This window comes from Zophobas morio, unplaced genomic scaffold (genome assembly GCF_036711695.1).
Source record: "Zophobas morio isolate AGI-343-1 ecotype UQ-CSIRO unplaced genomic scaffold, CSIRO_AGI_Zmor_V1 ptg000008l, whole genome shotgun sequence".
Taxonomy (NCBI): domain Eukaryota; kingdom Metazoa; phylum Arthropoda; class Insecta; order Coleoptera; family Tenebrionidae; genus Zophobas; species Zophobas morio.
Window position 1 is genome coordinate 15,219,601 of NW_026972113.1, and position 14,037 is coordinate 15,233,637.

The 14,037-nt window shown below is 30.5% G+C and overlaps 1 protein-coding gene across 1 annotated transcript in view; it reads left to right on the forward strand.

Annotated features, from left to right (window-relative positions):
* Positions 1 to 12,556, forward strand: part of LOC135125452 (probable ATP-dependent RNA helicase CG8611) — a 39,252-nt gene extending 26,696 nt beyond the window's left edge. The window contains exons 6-7 of the mRNA XM_064051089.1: positions 1,720 to 1,918; positions 12,420 to 12,556. Of these exons, the coding sequence (XP_063907159.1) occupies positions 1,720 to 1,918; positions 12,420 to 12,540 (320 nt within the window). The 3' untranslated portion in view covers positions 12,541 to 12,556. The remainder of the gene's footprint in view (positions 1 to 1,719; positions 1,919 to 12,419) is intronic.
* Positions 12,557 to 14,037: the final 1,481 nt, after the last annotated feature.

The following is a 14,037-nucleotide window of genomic DNA, read 5'->3' on the forward strand; positions in this document are numbered from 1 at the left end:
ACGAAAAATTAAAAATCGAATAATGATAGAAATAAAAGATTAAAATATCAAAAAAAAAAAAAATAAAAACATCGGAGAGTCCAAAAATTGCATCTTAAAACTTTAAAATTAGAGCAACGGAAAATAGAAAAATTCGAAACTTTAAAAATCAAAAACTAAAAATCCAAAAATTGGAGAAACGAATACCTAATTGAAATTTCTAAAATGGAAAAGTCAGGAAATTTAAAAAAACGAAAATTTAAAAATCGCGACATCGAAAATTCGAAAAACCCAAAGGTTTAAAAAAATAGAAAAATCGAAAAATTGGAGAAATGAAAAAAGAATTGAAAGAATAAAATATTAAAAAATTTAAAAATAAAATAATCGAAAAGTCGAAAAATTGCTTTGTGCACCTGAAAAAGTTTCAAAATTGAAAAATTCGAAAGTTTAAAAATCAAAAACTGAAAACTGGACATTCGAAAAAATGTAAATCTGAAAATTATAAATCTAGACACTTAAACATCGAAAAATTACGTAAGATAATTTATAAATCAAAAAATTGAAAAATTCTAGGAATGAAAAATCGAAAAATTCAAAAACTGTAATATGGAAAAATAGGAACAGTTGACATTGAACATTTGAAAAATTCCAAAGTAAAAAATCGAGAAATTAAAAAATTGTGATATGGAAAAATTCGAACAGTTAAAATTGAACTTTTGAAAAAATGTGTATCCAATGATTGAAAAATGGACAAATTAAAAACGAGAAATAAAAATTAATGGAGGAAACGAAAAACTGAAAATTTCAAAAGCTAGAAAATTGAAAAATAAAATCATCGAAAAAATAAAAATTGCATTAATATTACTTAATTAATTCTTGTAAAAATATGTTTGAGCATCGGCTTTCATTAAATTTTTAGTATAAGAAATAAAAAGTACTCTTTTGTGCAATTTTTTTTTTAATTTTATATTACTTTCCTGTGTATTTCTTTAACTAATTTTTCTTTCAGTATTCGTTTTCGTTTAACACTTTCCTTTTGAATTCTTTTTATCTTTTCGCATTCTTAACTGACAAACATTTTACTTTTTAATAATATACCGATTTTGTTGTTGACGTAGAGGTAAAGAAGCACATATACTGTGTGTTTTAGGTGATATTTTTTCTTTTTATACACGTTTTGATTAAATTAGAACTTCGCAAAATTTTAAAATGACGTCATCAAGTGTCAAAAAAATTAAATCCATTTTTTTACTTTTTTATTGCATTTAAAAAAAAAAAGAAAAACTAGTACAAATTGATAATGACACACTTAGTTTTGAGAGAAAACGCTTTCATTCTCACCACTTAACCCTAACCCTTACATAACCCCATGATTAATACACGATTTTAATTGTCTCGATAATCTATCATTTCCGCCACTGATTAGTGTCCGCATTTTATCAAATGGACGTCCGTTTGACTGATTACCGTGGTGGCGTGGTGGTGAGGCGGTGGTGCGTACACAGAAACGCACTTTTACTTGTCAACGGATCAACGTAAAATGGACGCTCGTCAGTCACGGTCAGCCGGTTCCGGTTCTATAACACATCCACAGCCTCTTTCGTTCTTATTGTGCATCTAAACTCAGTTTTGTATGACTTAAATGTATCGTTTTATGGGCGGGAGGGGGTGGGCGTCGACGGGTTATTGATGGTCGTTCGATTTTTCCAACTATGACTGACGTATTTTATTTTTTTGTAGCGTACTCGTCGTGGTCGAGGTTCTACAACACCTACCCAGGGAAAATGCGGGACATTTTCAGCTTCAAGAACCTCAATCTGGGGCACTACGTGACGAGTTTCGGGCTCAAGGAGACCCCGAGCGGCGTCGCTAAAGTGGTGAGGGGGCAGATGGAGTCGGTCCGACCGCGGAGACTCAACAAGAAGTTGGCCCTCCACGAGTGAGTATCTTTGATGGGATAATTCTCGTAACAGTAGCAAACAAGTTCGCCGTTCTCTCATCACGTGTGAAAAGTCCATTCTCCTGCCATTTTAGTCGACGTAATTGTGCGATTACAATCATTATCATTATTTTTATGCCACTTTAACAAATCTATAATAAACCGAAACTAACGCGGACAGTTGTATACGTTTCAATAGAGAAAATTGTCTCCTCATTTTCTAACAAATGTCCCATTATTAACGTTAATTTGAAATACGGTTTGAAATGTTTCCCATTATCGCACATAAAAGATTCATTATAGACCTGTTACACCTGCACCGTATTCGAATCGAGGAGCCGCGAACTGCACATATCGAAATGTACAAAGGAAATCGCGAAATGGGCCTTTGTACACTTTATTGGTTTGGGGAGATGGAACAGGTGCGTAATAGCACACCGCGATGGGTATTCACATCTTTCCGATTATGTTATACTCAGAACGTTATTTTTGTCTGCTTTTTCTTCATATTGCCTCATGTCTTCTGTGTCGGAGAAATATTTTTTTACTCTTAATTTATTTCTTCCAATCTTTCTGGTCTTGTGAAAGATCTTGTCTTCAACATCTCGATTTGCTGGCATTTTTCCTCATTACTATACGCCGTCTACCGAACAGATGGAGTTGTAATCTTTTAAAATTAAAATATCTAAAAATCGGGAAGATTAAACTTTGCATCGTAAAATTGAAAAATTCGCAAGTTTAAAAATCGAGAAACTGTAAAATCGTGAAAAATAGAAAAATTGAAAAAATGGAAACATTAAAAACAGGAAATTAAATATGGAATAACGGAAGCAACGAAAAACTGAAAAATTCAAAAGCTAGAAAATCGAAACATTTTTGTTTGAAAAATGGCAAAATTAAAAACCAGAAATTAAAATTAATGGAATAAACGAAACAAATTTTAAAAGCTGGAAAATTGAAAAATAAACGCATTGAAAAGTCTAAAAATTAATTGCATCGTAAAATCGTAAAATTAAAGCAACGAAAAAGTGAAAAATTCAAAGCTTTAAAAATTACAAACTAAAATCTTTAAAACTGAACACTCGAAAAACTGCAAATCTAAAGAATATGTAAAGTCGAAAAAGTGAAAAAACGAAAAATTGAACGTCGAAACATTGAAAATTAGAAAAACTCAAAAGCTTAAAAATAGAAAAATCGAAGTAACCGAAAAATTACACATGGATTAATTAAAATGAAAAATTGAAAAATTTAAAATTCGGAAAATCGAAAAAATTGCATTGTAAAATGAAATATAAAAATTGTAAAATTAAAGAATCGAAAAATTGAAAAATTCAAAAGTTTAAAAATCAAAAACTTCAAAATTAGACACTCGAAAAATTGCAAATCTGAAAATTAAGTCTAGAAACTTAAAAATCGAAAAATTTAAAACTTGAAACATTCCTAAGTTAAAAAATCGAGAAACAGAAAAATCGTGAAAAATCGTAAAATTTAAAAAAACGAAAAATTGAAAAACTGAAAACTAAAACTTTTTCAAATCTAGGTCTGCAAACTCTTTTAAGGCATCTTTAAAGCGTATTTTAGAATGTTAGTTTTTTGTTTTTGTTGCTTTCTCTTCTTTTTAATATTTGCTTATTTATAAGTAATTGTAAGTTTATAAATCTATGTAAAGGTAATTGTATATTTATAATTCTATGTAAAGGTATATATCCGTTAATAAACATTATTATTATTATTATTATTAAAACTTAAAAATAATGGAGGAATCGAAAAACTGGAAATTTTAAAAGCTGGAAATTGAAATATAAACGCATTGAAAAGTCTAAAAAGTGCATCGTAAAATCGTAAAATTAAAACAGCGAAAACTTTAAAAATCAGAAACGGAAAAGTTTAACACTCGAAAAATGAAAAATCGAAAATTAGCGTTGGAAAATTGAACAATCGAAAAATCAAAGATTTTAACAATTCGTAAGTTTAATGAAAATTCGGAAATTTTAAAAGCAGGAAAATTGAAAAATAAACGCATTGAAAAGTCTAAAAATTAATTGCATCGTAAAATTAAAGCAACGAAAAATTGAAAAATCCAAAACTTTAAAAATTACAAACTAAAGTCTTTAAAACTGAACACTGGAAAAACTGCAAATCTCAAAATTAAAAGTCGAGAAACTCCAAAATAAAAAATTGCAGAAAAATAATTAAACCTCTAAAATTGAAAAGCTGGAAAATTAAAATATAAACACATTGAAAAGTCTAAAAATTTCATCGTAAAATCGTAAAATTAAAACAACGAAAACTTTAAAAATCAGAAACGGAAAAGTTTAACACTCGAAAAATAAAAAATCTAGAAAATGAAAAATCGAAAATTTGTGTTGGAAAATTGAAACATCCAAAGATACAAAAATCGAAAAATCAGATTTTAAAAATTCGTAAGTTTAATGAAAATTCGGAAATTTTAAAAATTCAAAGTAACTGAAAAATGGAAAAAATCGTAAAATTCAAAAGTTGTATGGAAAAATTGAAAAAATTTAAATTGAACACTTGAAAAATTGTAAATCGAATGATTAAAAAATTAAAAACGAGAAATTAAAAATCGAATAGTGGTAGAATCGAAAAACTGAAAAATTCAAAAGTTGGAAAATCGAAAAATGGAAGAAATAAAAAATTAATATATCAAAAAAATTGAACAATAAAAACATTGAAAAGTCTAAAAATTGCATCGTGAAGTCATAAAATTAGAGCATTGAAAAATTGAAAAATTCGAAACTTTAAAACTGAACACTTGAAAAATTAAAATTCTAAAAATTAAAAATCGAAAATTTAAACAAACGAATACCTAACTAAAATCTCTAAAATTGAAAAGTCGAAAAAGTGAATCGTACAATTTATAATCAAAGAATTCAAAAATCCGAATATTGAAAAATCTAAAAATTTAAAATTTGGAAAATTTGTAACTTTAAATTTCGAGTAACTGAAAAGTCAAAAATTAAAAAAAAGGTTTAGAAAAATCGAAAAATTATAGAAACGAAATAATAAAATATCAAAAATTCAAAAGTTTAAAAATCAAAAAATACAAATCTCAAAATAAAAAATCTAGAAACTTAAACATCGAAAAATTGTGTAGTATAATGGTTAAATAAAAAAATTGGAAAATTCTAAGAAGGAAAAACCGAAAAATTCAAAATTTGAAACATTCGAGTGACTGAAAAATCGAAACATTGAAAAATTCAAAAATTGTACGATGGAAAAATTGGAACAGTTAAAATTGAACATTTGAAAAATTGTAAATCGAATGATTGAAAAATGGAGAAATAAAAAATAATGGAGGAAACGAAAAACTGTAAATTTCAAAAACTGGAAAATGGAAAAATAAAACCATCGAAAAATCTAAAAATTGCATCGTAAAATATTAAAATTAAAACAAAAAGTTAAAAAATTCGGAACTTTAAAAATGCGAAACTGAAAAGTTTAAAACTGAACACTGAAAACTGAAAAATTGATTGCCAAATTGATAAATCGAAAAATTGAAACATCCAAAGAGATAAAAATCGATAATTCAGAAATTTTAAATATTCAAAAATTTTAAAATCGAGAACTTGAAAAATAGAAAAAGCGAGTAACTGAAAAATCGAAAAATTGCGTTGTAAAATTGATAAATAAAAAAATTATAGGTTTTAAAATTTCGAAACTTTAAAATTGGGAAACCGAAAAACTAAAAATAAAAAATCTGGAAATTGGAAACAAAAATCGAAATATTTAAAAAGTTTAAATTGAACACTTGAAAAATTGAAAATCGAATGACAGAAAAATGGAAAAATTAAAAAATTCAAAACCTCTAAAATCGAAAAACGCAAGAAAAAAAATCAAAAAAATTGTAAAATCTTTGAATTAAAGAAACAAAACATTGAAAAACTGCTTTGTAAAATTGATAAATCGAAAAATCCAAAGACTGAAAAAACTAAAAATTAAAAACGTGGAAAAACGAAAAATTAAAAATTAAGGAATCGAAAAATAGAAAAATTGAAAAATTTTGAATTAAACACTTCCAAAGCTGAAAATCGAATGATTAAAAAATGTAAAAATTAAATACGAGAAAAATCGGAAAATTGAAAAAATGAAAAATTGAGAGATTCAAAAGTTTAGAAGAACTGAAAACGTTAAAATTGAACACTCGCAAAATTGCAAATCTAAAAATGAAAAATCAAAAAATTGAAGAAACAAATAATTAAAATCTCTAAAATTCAAAAGTCGAAAAATTGTATTGTAAAATAAAAAATTCTCCAAAATTAGAAATTTGAAAAATGCAAAAGTTCAAAAATCGAGAAACTGAAAATCGAAACATTGAAAAAACCAAAAAATGAAAAACAGAAAATTGGACAAATTGTAAATCGAATCATTGAAGAAATGAAGAGTTGAAAAATGTAAAAGGTAAAACATCTAAAAATTTAAAAATAGAAAATTAAACAATCGAAAAATTACAAATCTAGAAAAGTCGAGAAACTGAAGAAATAATGAAAAATCGAAAAATTAGAAACGAGAAATTGACAAGTCGAAAAATTGCAGAATCGAAAAATAATTGAAAAAATTAAAAACTGAACATTTGAAAATTGCAGATAGATTTTAACTGAAAAATCGGGAAACTAAAAAATCGAAATATTGAATAATCGAAAAATTGAAGAAACGGAAAATCGAAAAATTCGAAAGTTGAAAATTCAAAAACTTCAGTAATGAAATTTCCATTATCCAATTTTTTAATGTCTCAATTTTAATTTTTTTATTTTTCAATCATTCGATTAGGAATTTTTCAAGTGTTGATTATCAGTTTTTCATTTGTTCAGTTTTCGGTTTTTCAGTTATCCGATTTATCAATTCTCGAACTTAATTTTTAGGATTTTCAATTTTTGTATTTTCGGAGATTTTACCTATTCGTTTTTTAGTTTCCAGACTTTTAATTTTTAAAATGTTCAGTTTTACAGTTTGCAATTTTTGGTTTTTAAACTTTTGAACCTTCAATTTTTCACTTCTTCAATTATCGGTTTTTTTAATTTCTCATCTTTAATTTTTCCATTTTTCAATCATAAGATTTGCAGTTTTTGAAGTCTTCGAACTTTTGAATTTTTCATTACTTAAATTTTTTTGTTTTTTCAATTTTTCGATATTTCAATTTTTGAATTTTTCGATTGCCCAATTTTTCTATTCTTCTCTTTTTCAATGTCTTGATTTTTGATTTTTCGTTTTTTAAGTTTCACGGAGGCCCCAATTGTCTTTTTATAAAAAATGGGAAACCTTCTCGGGGGCTCTAATTGTCTTTTTTTTAATGAAAAACCTTCTCAGGAATATAATAATCTTTGACCGATTTTTTTTTTAAACTCGATAGGTTTATCCATCCGACTTTTCCTCTCGACCAGCCCCGGAGCGGCATCCACTGTCTTTCGCCCCGCATCACCATTCATTACTCCATCCATTCAACCCTCGCGCCACACCCACCACCGCCACCGCCACCATTAGGTCCGCAATCGTCCTTCGCCCCCTTCCGTCGACGTCTTACTGCAATTCCTCTCCTCTTAATAAATAAAAGGCGCGACAAACAATGCGTTTCTCGGGCATTGTGCGTTGGCATAGACAATAGACTTTCCTGGCTTATCCAGCGCAACAAAAACATCGAACAGCTATCGCAAATTGCCCGTGAAAAATGAGCTTAACAAAAGTTTGATACGGGCAAAAAACGACGGTGTTATTTATGTGTTTAAAGTAGCGCTTTGTGTTCGCGCCATGTGGCGGCTGAACGCATTAACCGAACCGATTCATGCCCGATCCGGTTTAACGCGATAATGACCCCCGCATTAATCAAATCGCACTCAAACGACTTCTAGCTGCGAAATAATTACGAAACAAGATTCGTATCGGGACCTGGTTCACTCACTTTACGGTAGCCGCTAACGCTACTATTGTGCCGGCCAACCCCTTTAATAATCGGTCATAAGGTTCATAAAAATTAACGAAAAAGTAACATTACAAATCTGTTTAACACGAACAAAATATCAAATATACAGCTGCAGATAAAATACATAAGAAAAATAGCCGCGAAAACAAAAATGGGGGAGTTCAAACAGGAAGAAATAATGAAAACGAGAAGAAACTGTAGTCCGTTTACTGAACAGATGGAGTGATCACGTGCCTACAAAATGAGCGTCTAAGCTGACTGTAAACATCAATATCGAACGTATAAAGACATTTTTTATTTTCTCAATTTTTCGATTCACGATTTTCCGAATTTTCAACTTAAAGTTATGTTATCTTAGATTACAAAAAAACAGTACATCAAATGGAGAGTAAAAATGACAAAAAAAAAACAATTAAAATACGACTAAAATAAAACACGAAAAACAACAAGAAACTGATCGATTTTTTAGTTTGTCGTTTTTAATTTTTCAATTTTTTGATCTTTTAAGTTTTGAATTTTTAAATTTTTCGATCTGCAATATTTCGAGTGTTCTAATAAACCAAAAATTATAAAATTGAAGAAACATCGAAAATACAATGGAAATGAAAAAACGAAAAATTATGATATAAAATTAGAAAATAAAAAATAAAAATCAAGTACTTGAAAAATTGAGGAAACGAAAATTGAAAAATCAAAAAAATAAAAATTGAGAAACTGAAAAATCGAAAAATTATGATATCAAAAAATTGGTGGTGGGTATAAATCCAGATTTTTCAAAAAATTAAAAGGTTTGATTTTGCGAATTTTATTCTGGATGATAACCCTTGTAAATAAAAATAAAAATAATGTTAAAGTAAATGTAGTTTTGTAGTTTCAAATTTTGATTTTTTTTTTCAAAATCTGGATGTCTATGTTGAAAAGTCGACGCGGATTCATACACCACATGTTTTTAATTCCTTGTAAGGAAATAAGTATTTTGCAGTTAAGCTCTGCCCCCTTGGTTCACGGCGAATAAAAAAAATCATCAGAATTGAGATCGGGTGGGTGGGCGGGGCTTATATTTTGCCTTTTTTTTTCTTAATATATGTAGTTTCCTTTTCACAACAAACTTAGGGAAATATAGATTTTGCAATTACGCTCCGCCCCTCGGTCTGACAACGAATGAAAAATTCATCACCATTGAAATCTTTTTTGGCTTCTTTTTTGGTTTTCTTTGTATACCACGATAACTTAAGAACAAATTTCACATAGTAATTTCTCGTACAAAAATATGGATTTTACAATTAAGCTCCGCCTTACGACTAATAAAAAAAATCATCAGAATTGAGATCGGGTGGGTGGGCGGGGCTTATATTTTGCTTTTTTTTCTTAATATGCATAGTATTCTTTGAACAATACAATACTCAAAACCATGTTTTTAATTCCTTGTAAAGAAATAAGTATTTTCCACTTAAACTCCGCCCCTTAGGTTCACGGCGAATAAAAAAAATCGTCACAATTGAGATATGGCGGGTGGGCGTGTTTCCATTTTGCCTTTTTATTGTAATATGTGTAGACTAAGAAAAAAAAGCAAAATATATTAACATATTTGAAAGATTTAAAAGGTTTCAAAGATTTCAAACACCAAAAATTGTAAATTGTGAATACACTGAAGATTCTAAGTAAAAAAAATCCAAGAAAATCTAAAAAATCATAAAGATCTTGGAGGCACTAATGATCCTAGAACTTCTAAAAATATTAAACTTTGTAAAATTTGTAGTAATTCAAAAGTGTCCAAAGTTTCTAAAGACTGGAAAGACTCTAAGGACTCTGAGAACTCTAAGAGTTCTAGGGAGTCTAAAAACTCTAAAGATACTCTTAAAGACTCAAACGTTGAAAAGATATTTAAAATTCTGCTCCAAATATTTGAAAGATTGTCGAACTTGTAATTGCAAAATCGATTTTTCCTTATACAAATTTACCATTTTAAATATATCTCAAGTTTCATGTTGTGAAAAGAAGTCTACACATATTAAAACAAAAAAGCAAAATGTAAGCCCGCCCACCCACCCTATCTCGATTGTAAAGAATTTTTTGTTCGCCGTGAGCCAAGAGGGTGGAGCTTAACTGCAAAATTCTTATTTACAAGAAATTAAAAACACGTTTTTGAGTATCGTGTTGTTCAAAGAATACTATGTATACTAAGAAAAAAAGGCAAAGTATAAAGCCCGCCCACCCACCCCATCTCAATTGTGATGATTTTTTTATGCAAAAACATGTCTTACATGCTAATTTCTTCTAGAGAAATATTAAGGATTTTGCAATTAAATTCTGTCCCTTTGGCTCTCAATGATTAAAAAAAGTCATCACAATTGAGATAGGGTGGGTGCGCGGGGTTTATATTTTGCCTTTTTCCTCAATTGTGATGTATTTTTCATTCGTTGTCAAACCGAGGGGCGGAGCCTAATTGCAAAATGGATATTTCCCTACACAAATTTACCATTTTAAACATGTTTTAAGTTTCTTATTCGGAAAAGATGATCACACATATTAAGAGAAAATGTAAAAGAAATTAAAAACATGTTTTTGAGTATCGTGTTGTTCAAAGAATCCTATGTATATCAAGAAAAAAACAAGCCAAAAATTAAGCCAAACCCCCATATCCATCCCAAGCTCAGTTGTGATGAATTTAGAATTTCTCATTCGTTGTCAGACCGAGAGGCGGAGCATAACTGCAAAATCGATATTTCCCCACAAAAATTTACTGTTTTAAATTTCTTCTCGTGAAAACAAGACTACATAGACTAAGCAAAACAGAAGCAAAATATAAGCCCCGCCCACCCACCCTATCTCACTTCTGATCATTTTTTATATTCGTCGTAAGCCGAGGGGCGGAGCTTAATTGTAAAATCCTTATTTTTCTACGAGAAATTACATGTGAAATGTGTGCTTAAGTAATCGTGTTATACAAAGAAAACCAAAGTTATTAATAATTTTGCGGTTAAACTCCGCCCCCTTGGTTCACGGCGAATAAAAAAATCATCAGAATGGAGATGGGGCGGGTGGACGGGGCTTATATTTTTGCTTTTTTTTCTTATTATACATAGCCATCTTTTCACAACAAGAAACTTGAAACATGATTAAAATGGTACATTGTTCAAAGGAAATATGGATTTTGAAATTATGGAGCGAGAGATTGAGTGACAGAAAAGTCACTAAATCTACGGGAAGAAAAGTGTGAAATTTGAAATTTCAAAATCATTCTAATCTTAAGCGCTACGAAACATAAGTTTTACATTACTCGAGAATTTTTGTGGTGAGTTTCGTTTGGGAGCCATAACTTTACGATACGAAAATGAATTCCTGTCTCTTAATAACAAAAAACAATGACTATTATCATTATACCTCTGTATTCTCCTGAAAATTGTTTGAAATATCTACTAGAACATTCATCTTTAAAAGAAGCACTGGAGATGAGAGTTAGAAATGTGGCCTAACCTTAGTAATGGAACTTTCAGTAGTTTTACATTTGTAACAGAGACAGTGTTAGGTTGCTGCCAACTTACATGTCAACTGTCAAGAAATCCCAATCTGTCACCGGAACCACTATATCTTATTGTATAAAAATAAAAATAAATTTACTATTGTATAAAAGTGGTCTAGAACTTGCGAAAAATGAAGTATTTGGAATTTTGCTGAGTCAGCAGTACCGTTCTTGAAATTTTTCATTCTAAAACGTTCTATGTGCATTCAGTTCAGAAACCTCTTTCCTGTCCGCAGCCCGCGATTACCCAACGCCTCTCAAATAGAGTTATTACCTAATAATATCACTGTCAATACCCAAAACGGATCTTATTTATTAAACATCTGTTACGATCGCCTCCTCCAGGCCTACCATCCTGCCAACACTTAATTCGACAAAATCCCCTGGGGCGCACATAAATTCCCCAACAAACAATCCTTCCACGTTTTTCCCCGCCACCGGCATTCAAATTCTCGACTTTGGCACACATCTTCGGCCTAGAAGCCGCAGCGGCTTGATGGATGTAGCCGCTAATTACGGTCCAGATTAGATATTAATTATTTTTACGTCGGTAGCGTCGCTGCCATAAACGGCAGTCCTTCCCACTTACCGTCGGTGTTTTTCATCCGGTAGGTTGTCGGCACTGCTTTACTCTCAGCCGACTCATAATCATGTATAAATGTAATTAATGAATCCGCGTGATTAATCGTTAAGTTGTTAGGTAAAAAACGCACCACCGGCTTTATTAGATTTATTACTTTTTACATTTTTATACGTTATTGCGTTCGCGTCCAATTTAGGTTTGAAAACAATGAATTATAAATTACCGAGGCGGGCTTTTTTCGCGCTGCGCTTAATGGCAGGTGGTTTTTGTTTTTCCGCTTTCAAGTAATTCTGATATTAATGGTGGAAATAATGGAGCCGGCGCGACGGAGAAGAGCGATAGGAGATGGTCATTAGGAAAGTAATTAGCGGTGAACGTGGATTCGCGCCGAATTTAAGCAGACTTAAGTCACATAGCAGCTTCAAACATTATTATTATTATTATTACTTTGTTACAGAGAGCAAAAGGAGGCAAAACCCGTGAAGAGGAAAATTAATTCGGTGAGTTTGACCACGTCGGAGTACGCCAGCGGCCTGCAGCCCTCCAAGAAGAAGAAAAAGAAGACCGTAAAAAAATAAAGATATATATTTTTAAGTGGTGCGTGATTTCCCCGACTTTTCCTGTGGCATTTCGTCGAGCTCAGCAGTCGTTTCCCGACTAAACTAATTAAAGGCGATTGCCATCACAATAGCGGTAATCCATCGTCGATACAATAGAGGCAAAGCCCGAGCTTTTGTGAACCGCCCGAAGTCTTCGGAATTTTTTTAATGATTACATGCAATCATTAGCGGTTTTTTCGGGGCGCGGTTTTGTTCCTCAAAATATTAATTTGTTACTTTTTATGAAAGGTTCAATTAATAACCGACAAAGTGCTGGAGCGATTTCTCTTATAAACCCAGATGGCTGTTTATTTATTTTTTTAGTCGAACTTAAATCGAACCGATCATGCGAAGGTCGCTCGAGAGGTAATTAATAACCGGACTTTTTGCGATGTTTAATCACGGATTTGTGTGTTTTTGATGCGGGTTGAGAAATCGGAGAAATCTGGGTGATTAGTGACGGCGTAGAAATTTCGAGGATCATCGTACTAATCACGGAAAATAAATACGGGCACCTGTTTCGGGGAAATTGATGGTTTAATTGGAAAAAATCTGGCGTATTCGCAGGTAGAGGGTTGGTGGAACAAATGGGTTCGGGTTGTGGAAGCACGCTATTTCTTCATTAGAACTAATTAACGAATGAAATGTAAAATTAAAACGACTATAACAATGTGAAAATCTATACGGCGAACAATTGCTTTTATGATTTGTGGTAAGTATGGAAAATGAACGCGTATGCATTTGAATGCCTGTTATTTTTCTCTATTAATCACGCGCTTCGAGAAATCGATGGAACTTTGTGGTCATTATCTTGGGAGTTTTATTTGAGTACAAAGTGATTTATAATTTTTTTTTGAGGGTTGGCTGTCAATTTTCGATAACCAAGATGACTTTTCGAAAAGTTAATCATTAAAAAATTATAAAATTCCGTTGAATAAAGTCTAGGACCACTTTTATGTTTTCTTCTGTACTTGTTGTTTATGAATCCGTCTTTAAATTTTTCGCAAAAAAATCGAAATTGTACAGCAACCATTTATACTATAAGTATATGCAGAGTTCGTACAAGGTTATTACTTGCCATTTGTTAATCCGTTTCTATTTTCTCTAAAAAAATGTATACGGTGTCGTTAAAAAAAGTGGGATGTCGTAGACAAACAAAAAAAAATATAGAACGTCAAAACACACTTCTAGGATGTCATTTAGCTTCTTACACTGTTATTGGTATTACTTATCTATATTTGTTTTAACGTATAAAGGTTATCACAAATAAAAATATTCTCGAAATATAAAAGTTATGAATGAATTCACTGATTCTTGTCTTTTTTTCAATAATAATCCACTTAATTTCAGAATTTTCAAAATCATAGGTACTTTTTTCTTTGACCGTAACATTTTTTTTTTAAATAAGTAATCCCGAATTTAAAACTGAATTGCAGACGATTAAGATAATAATTGCCCACTAAAGTATATTTACAG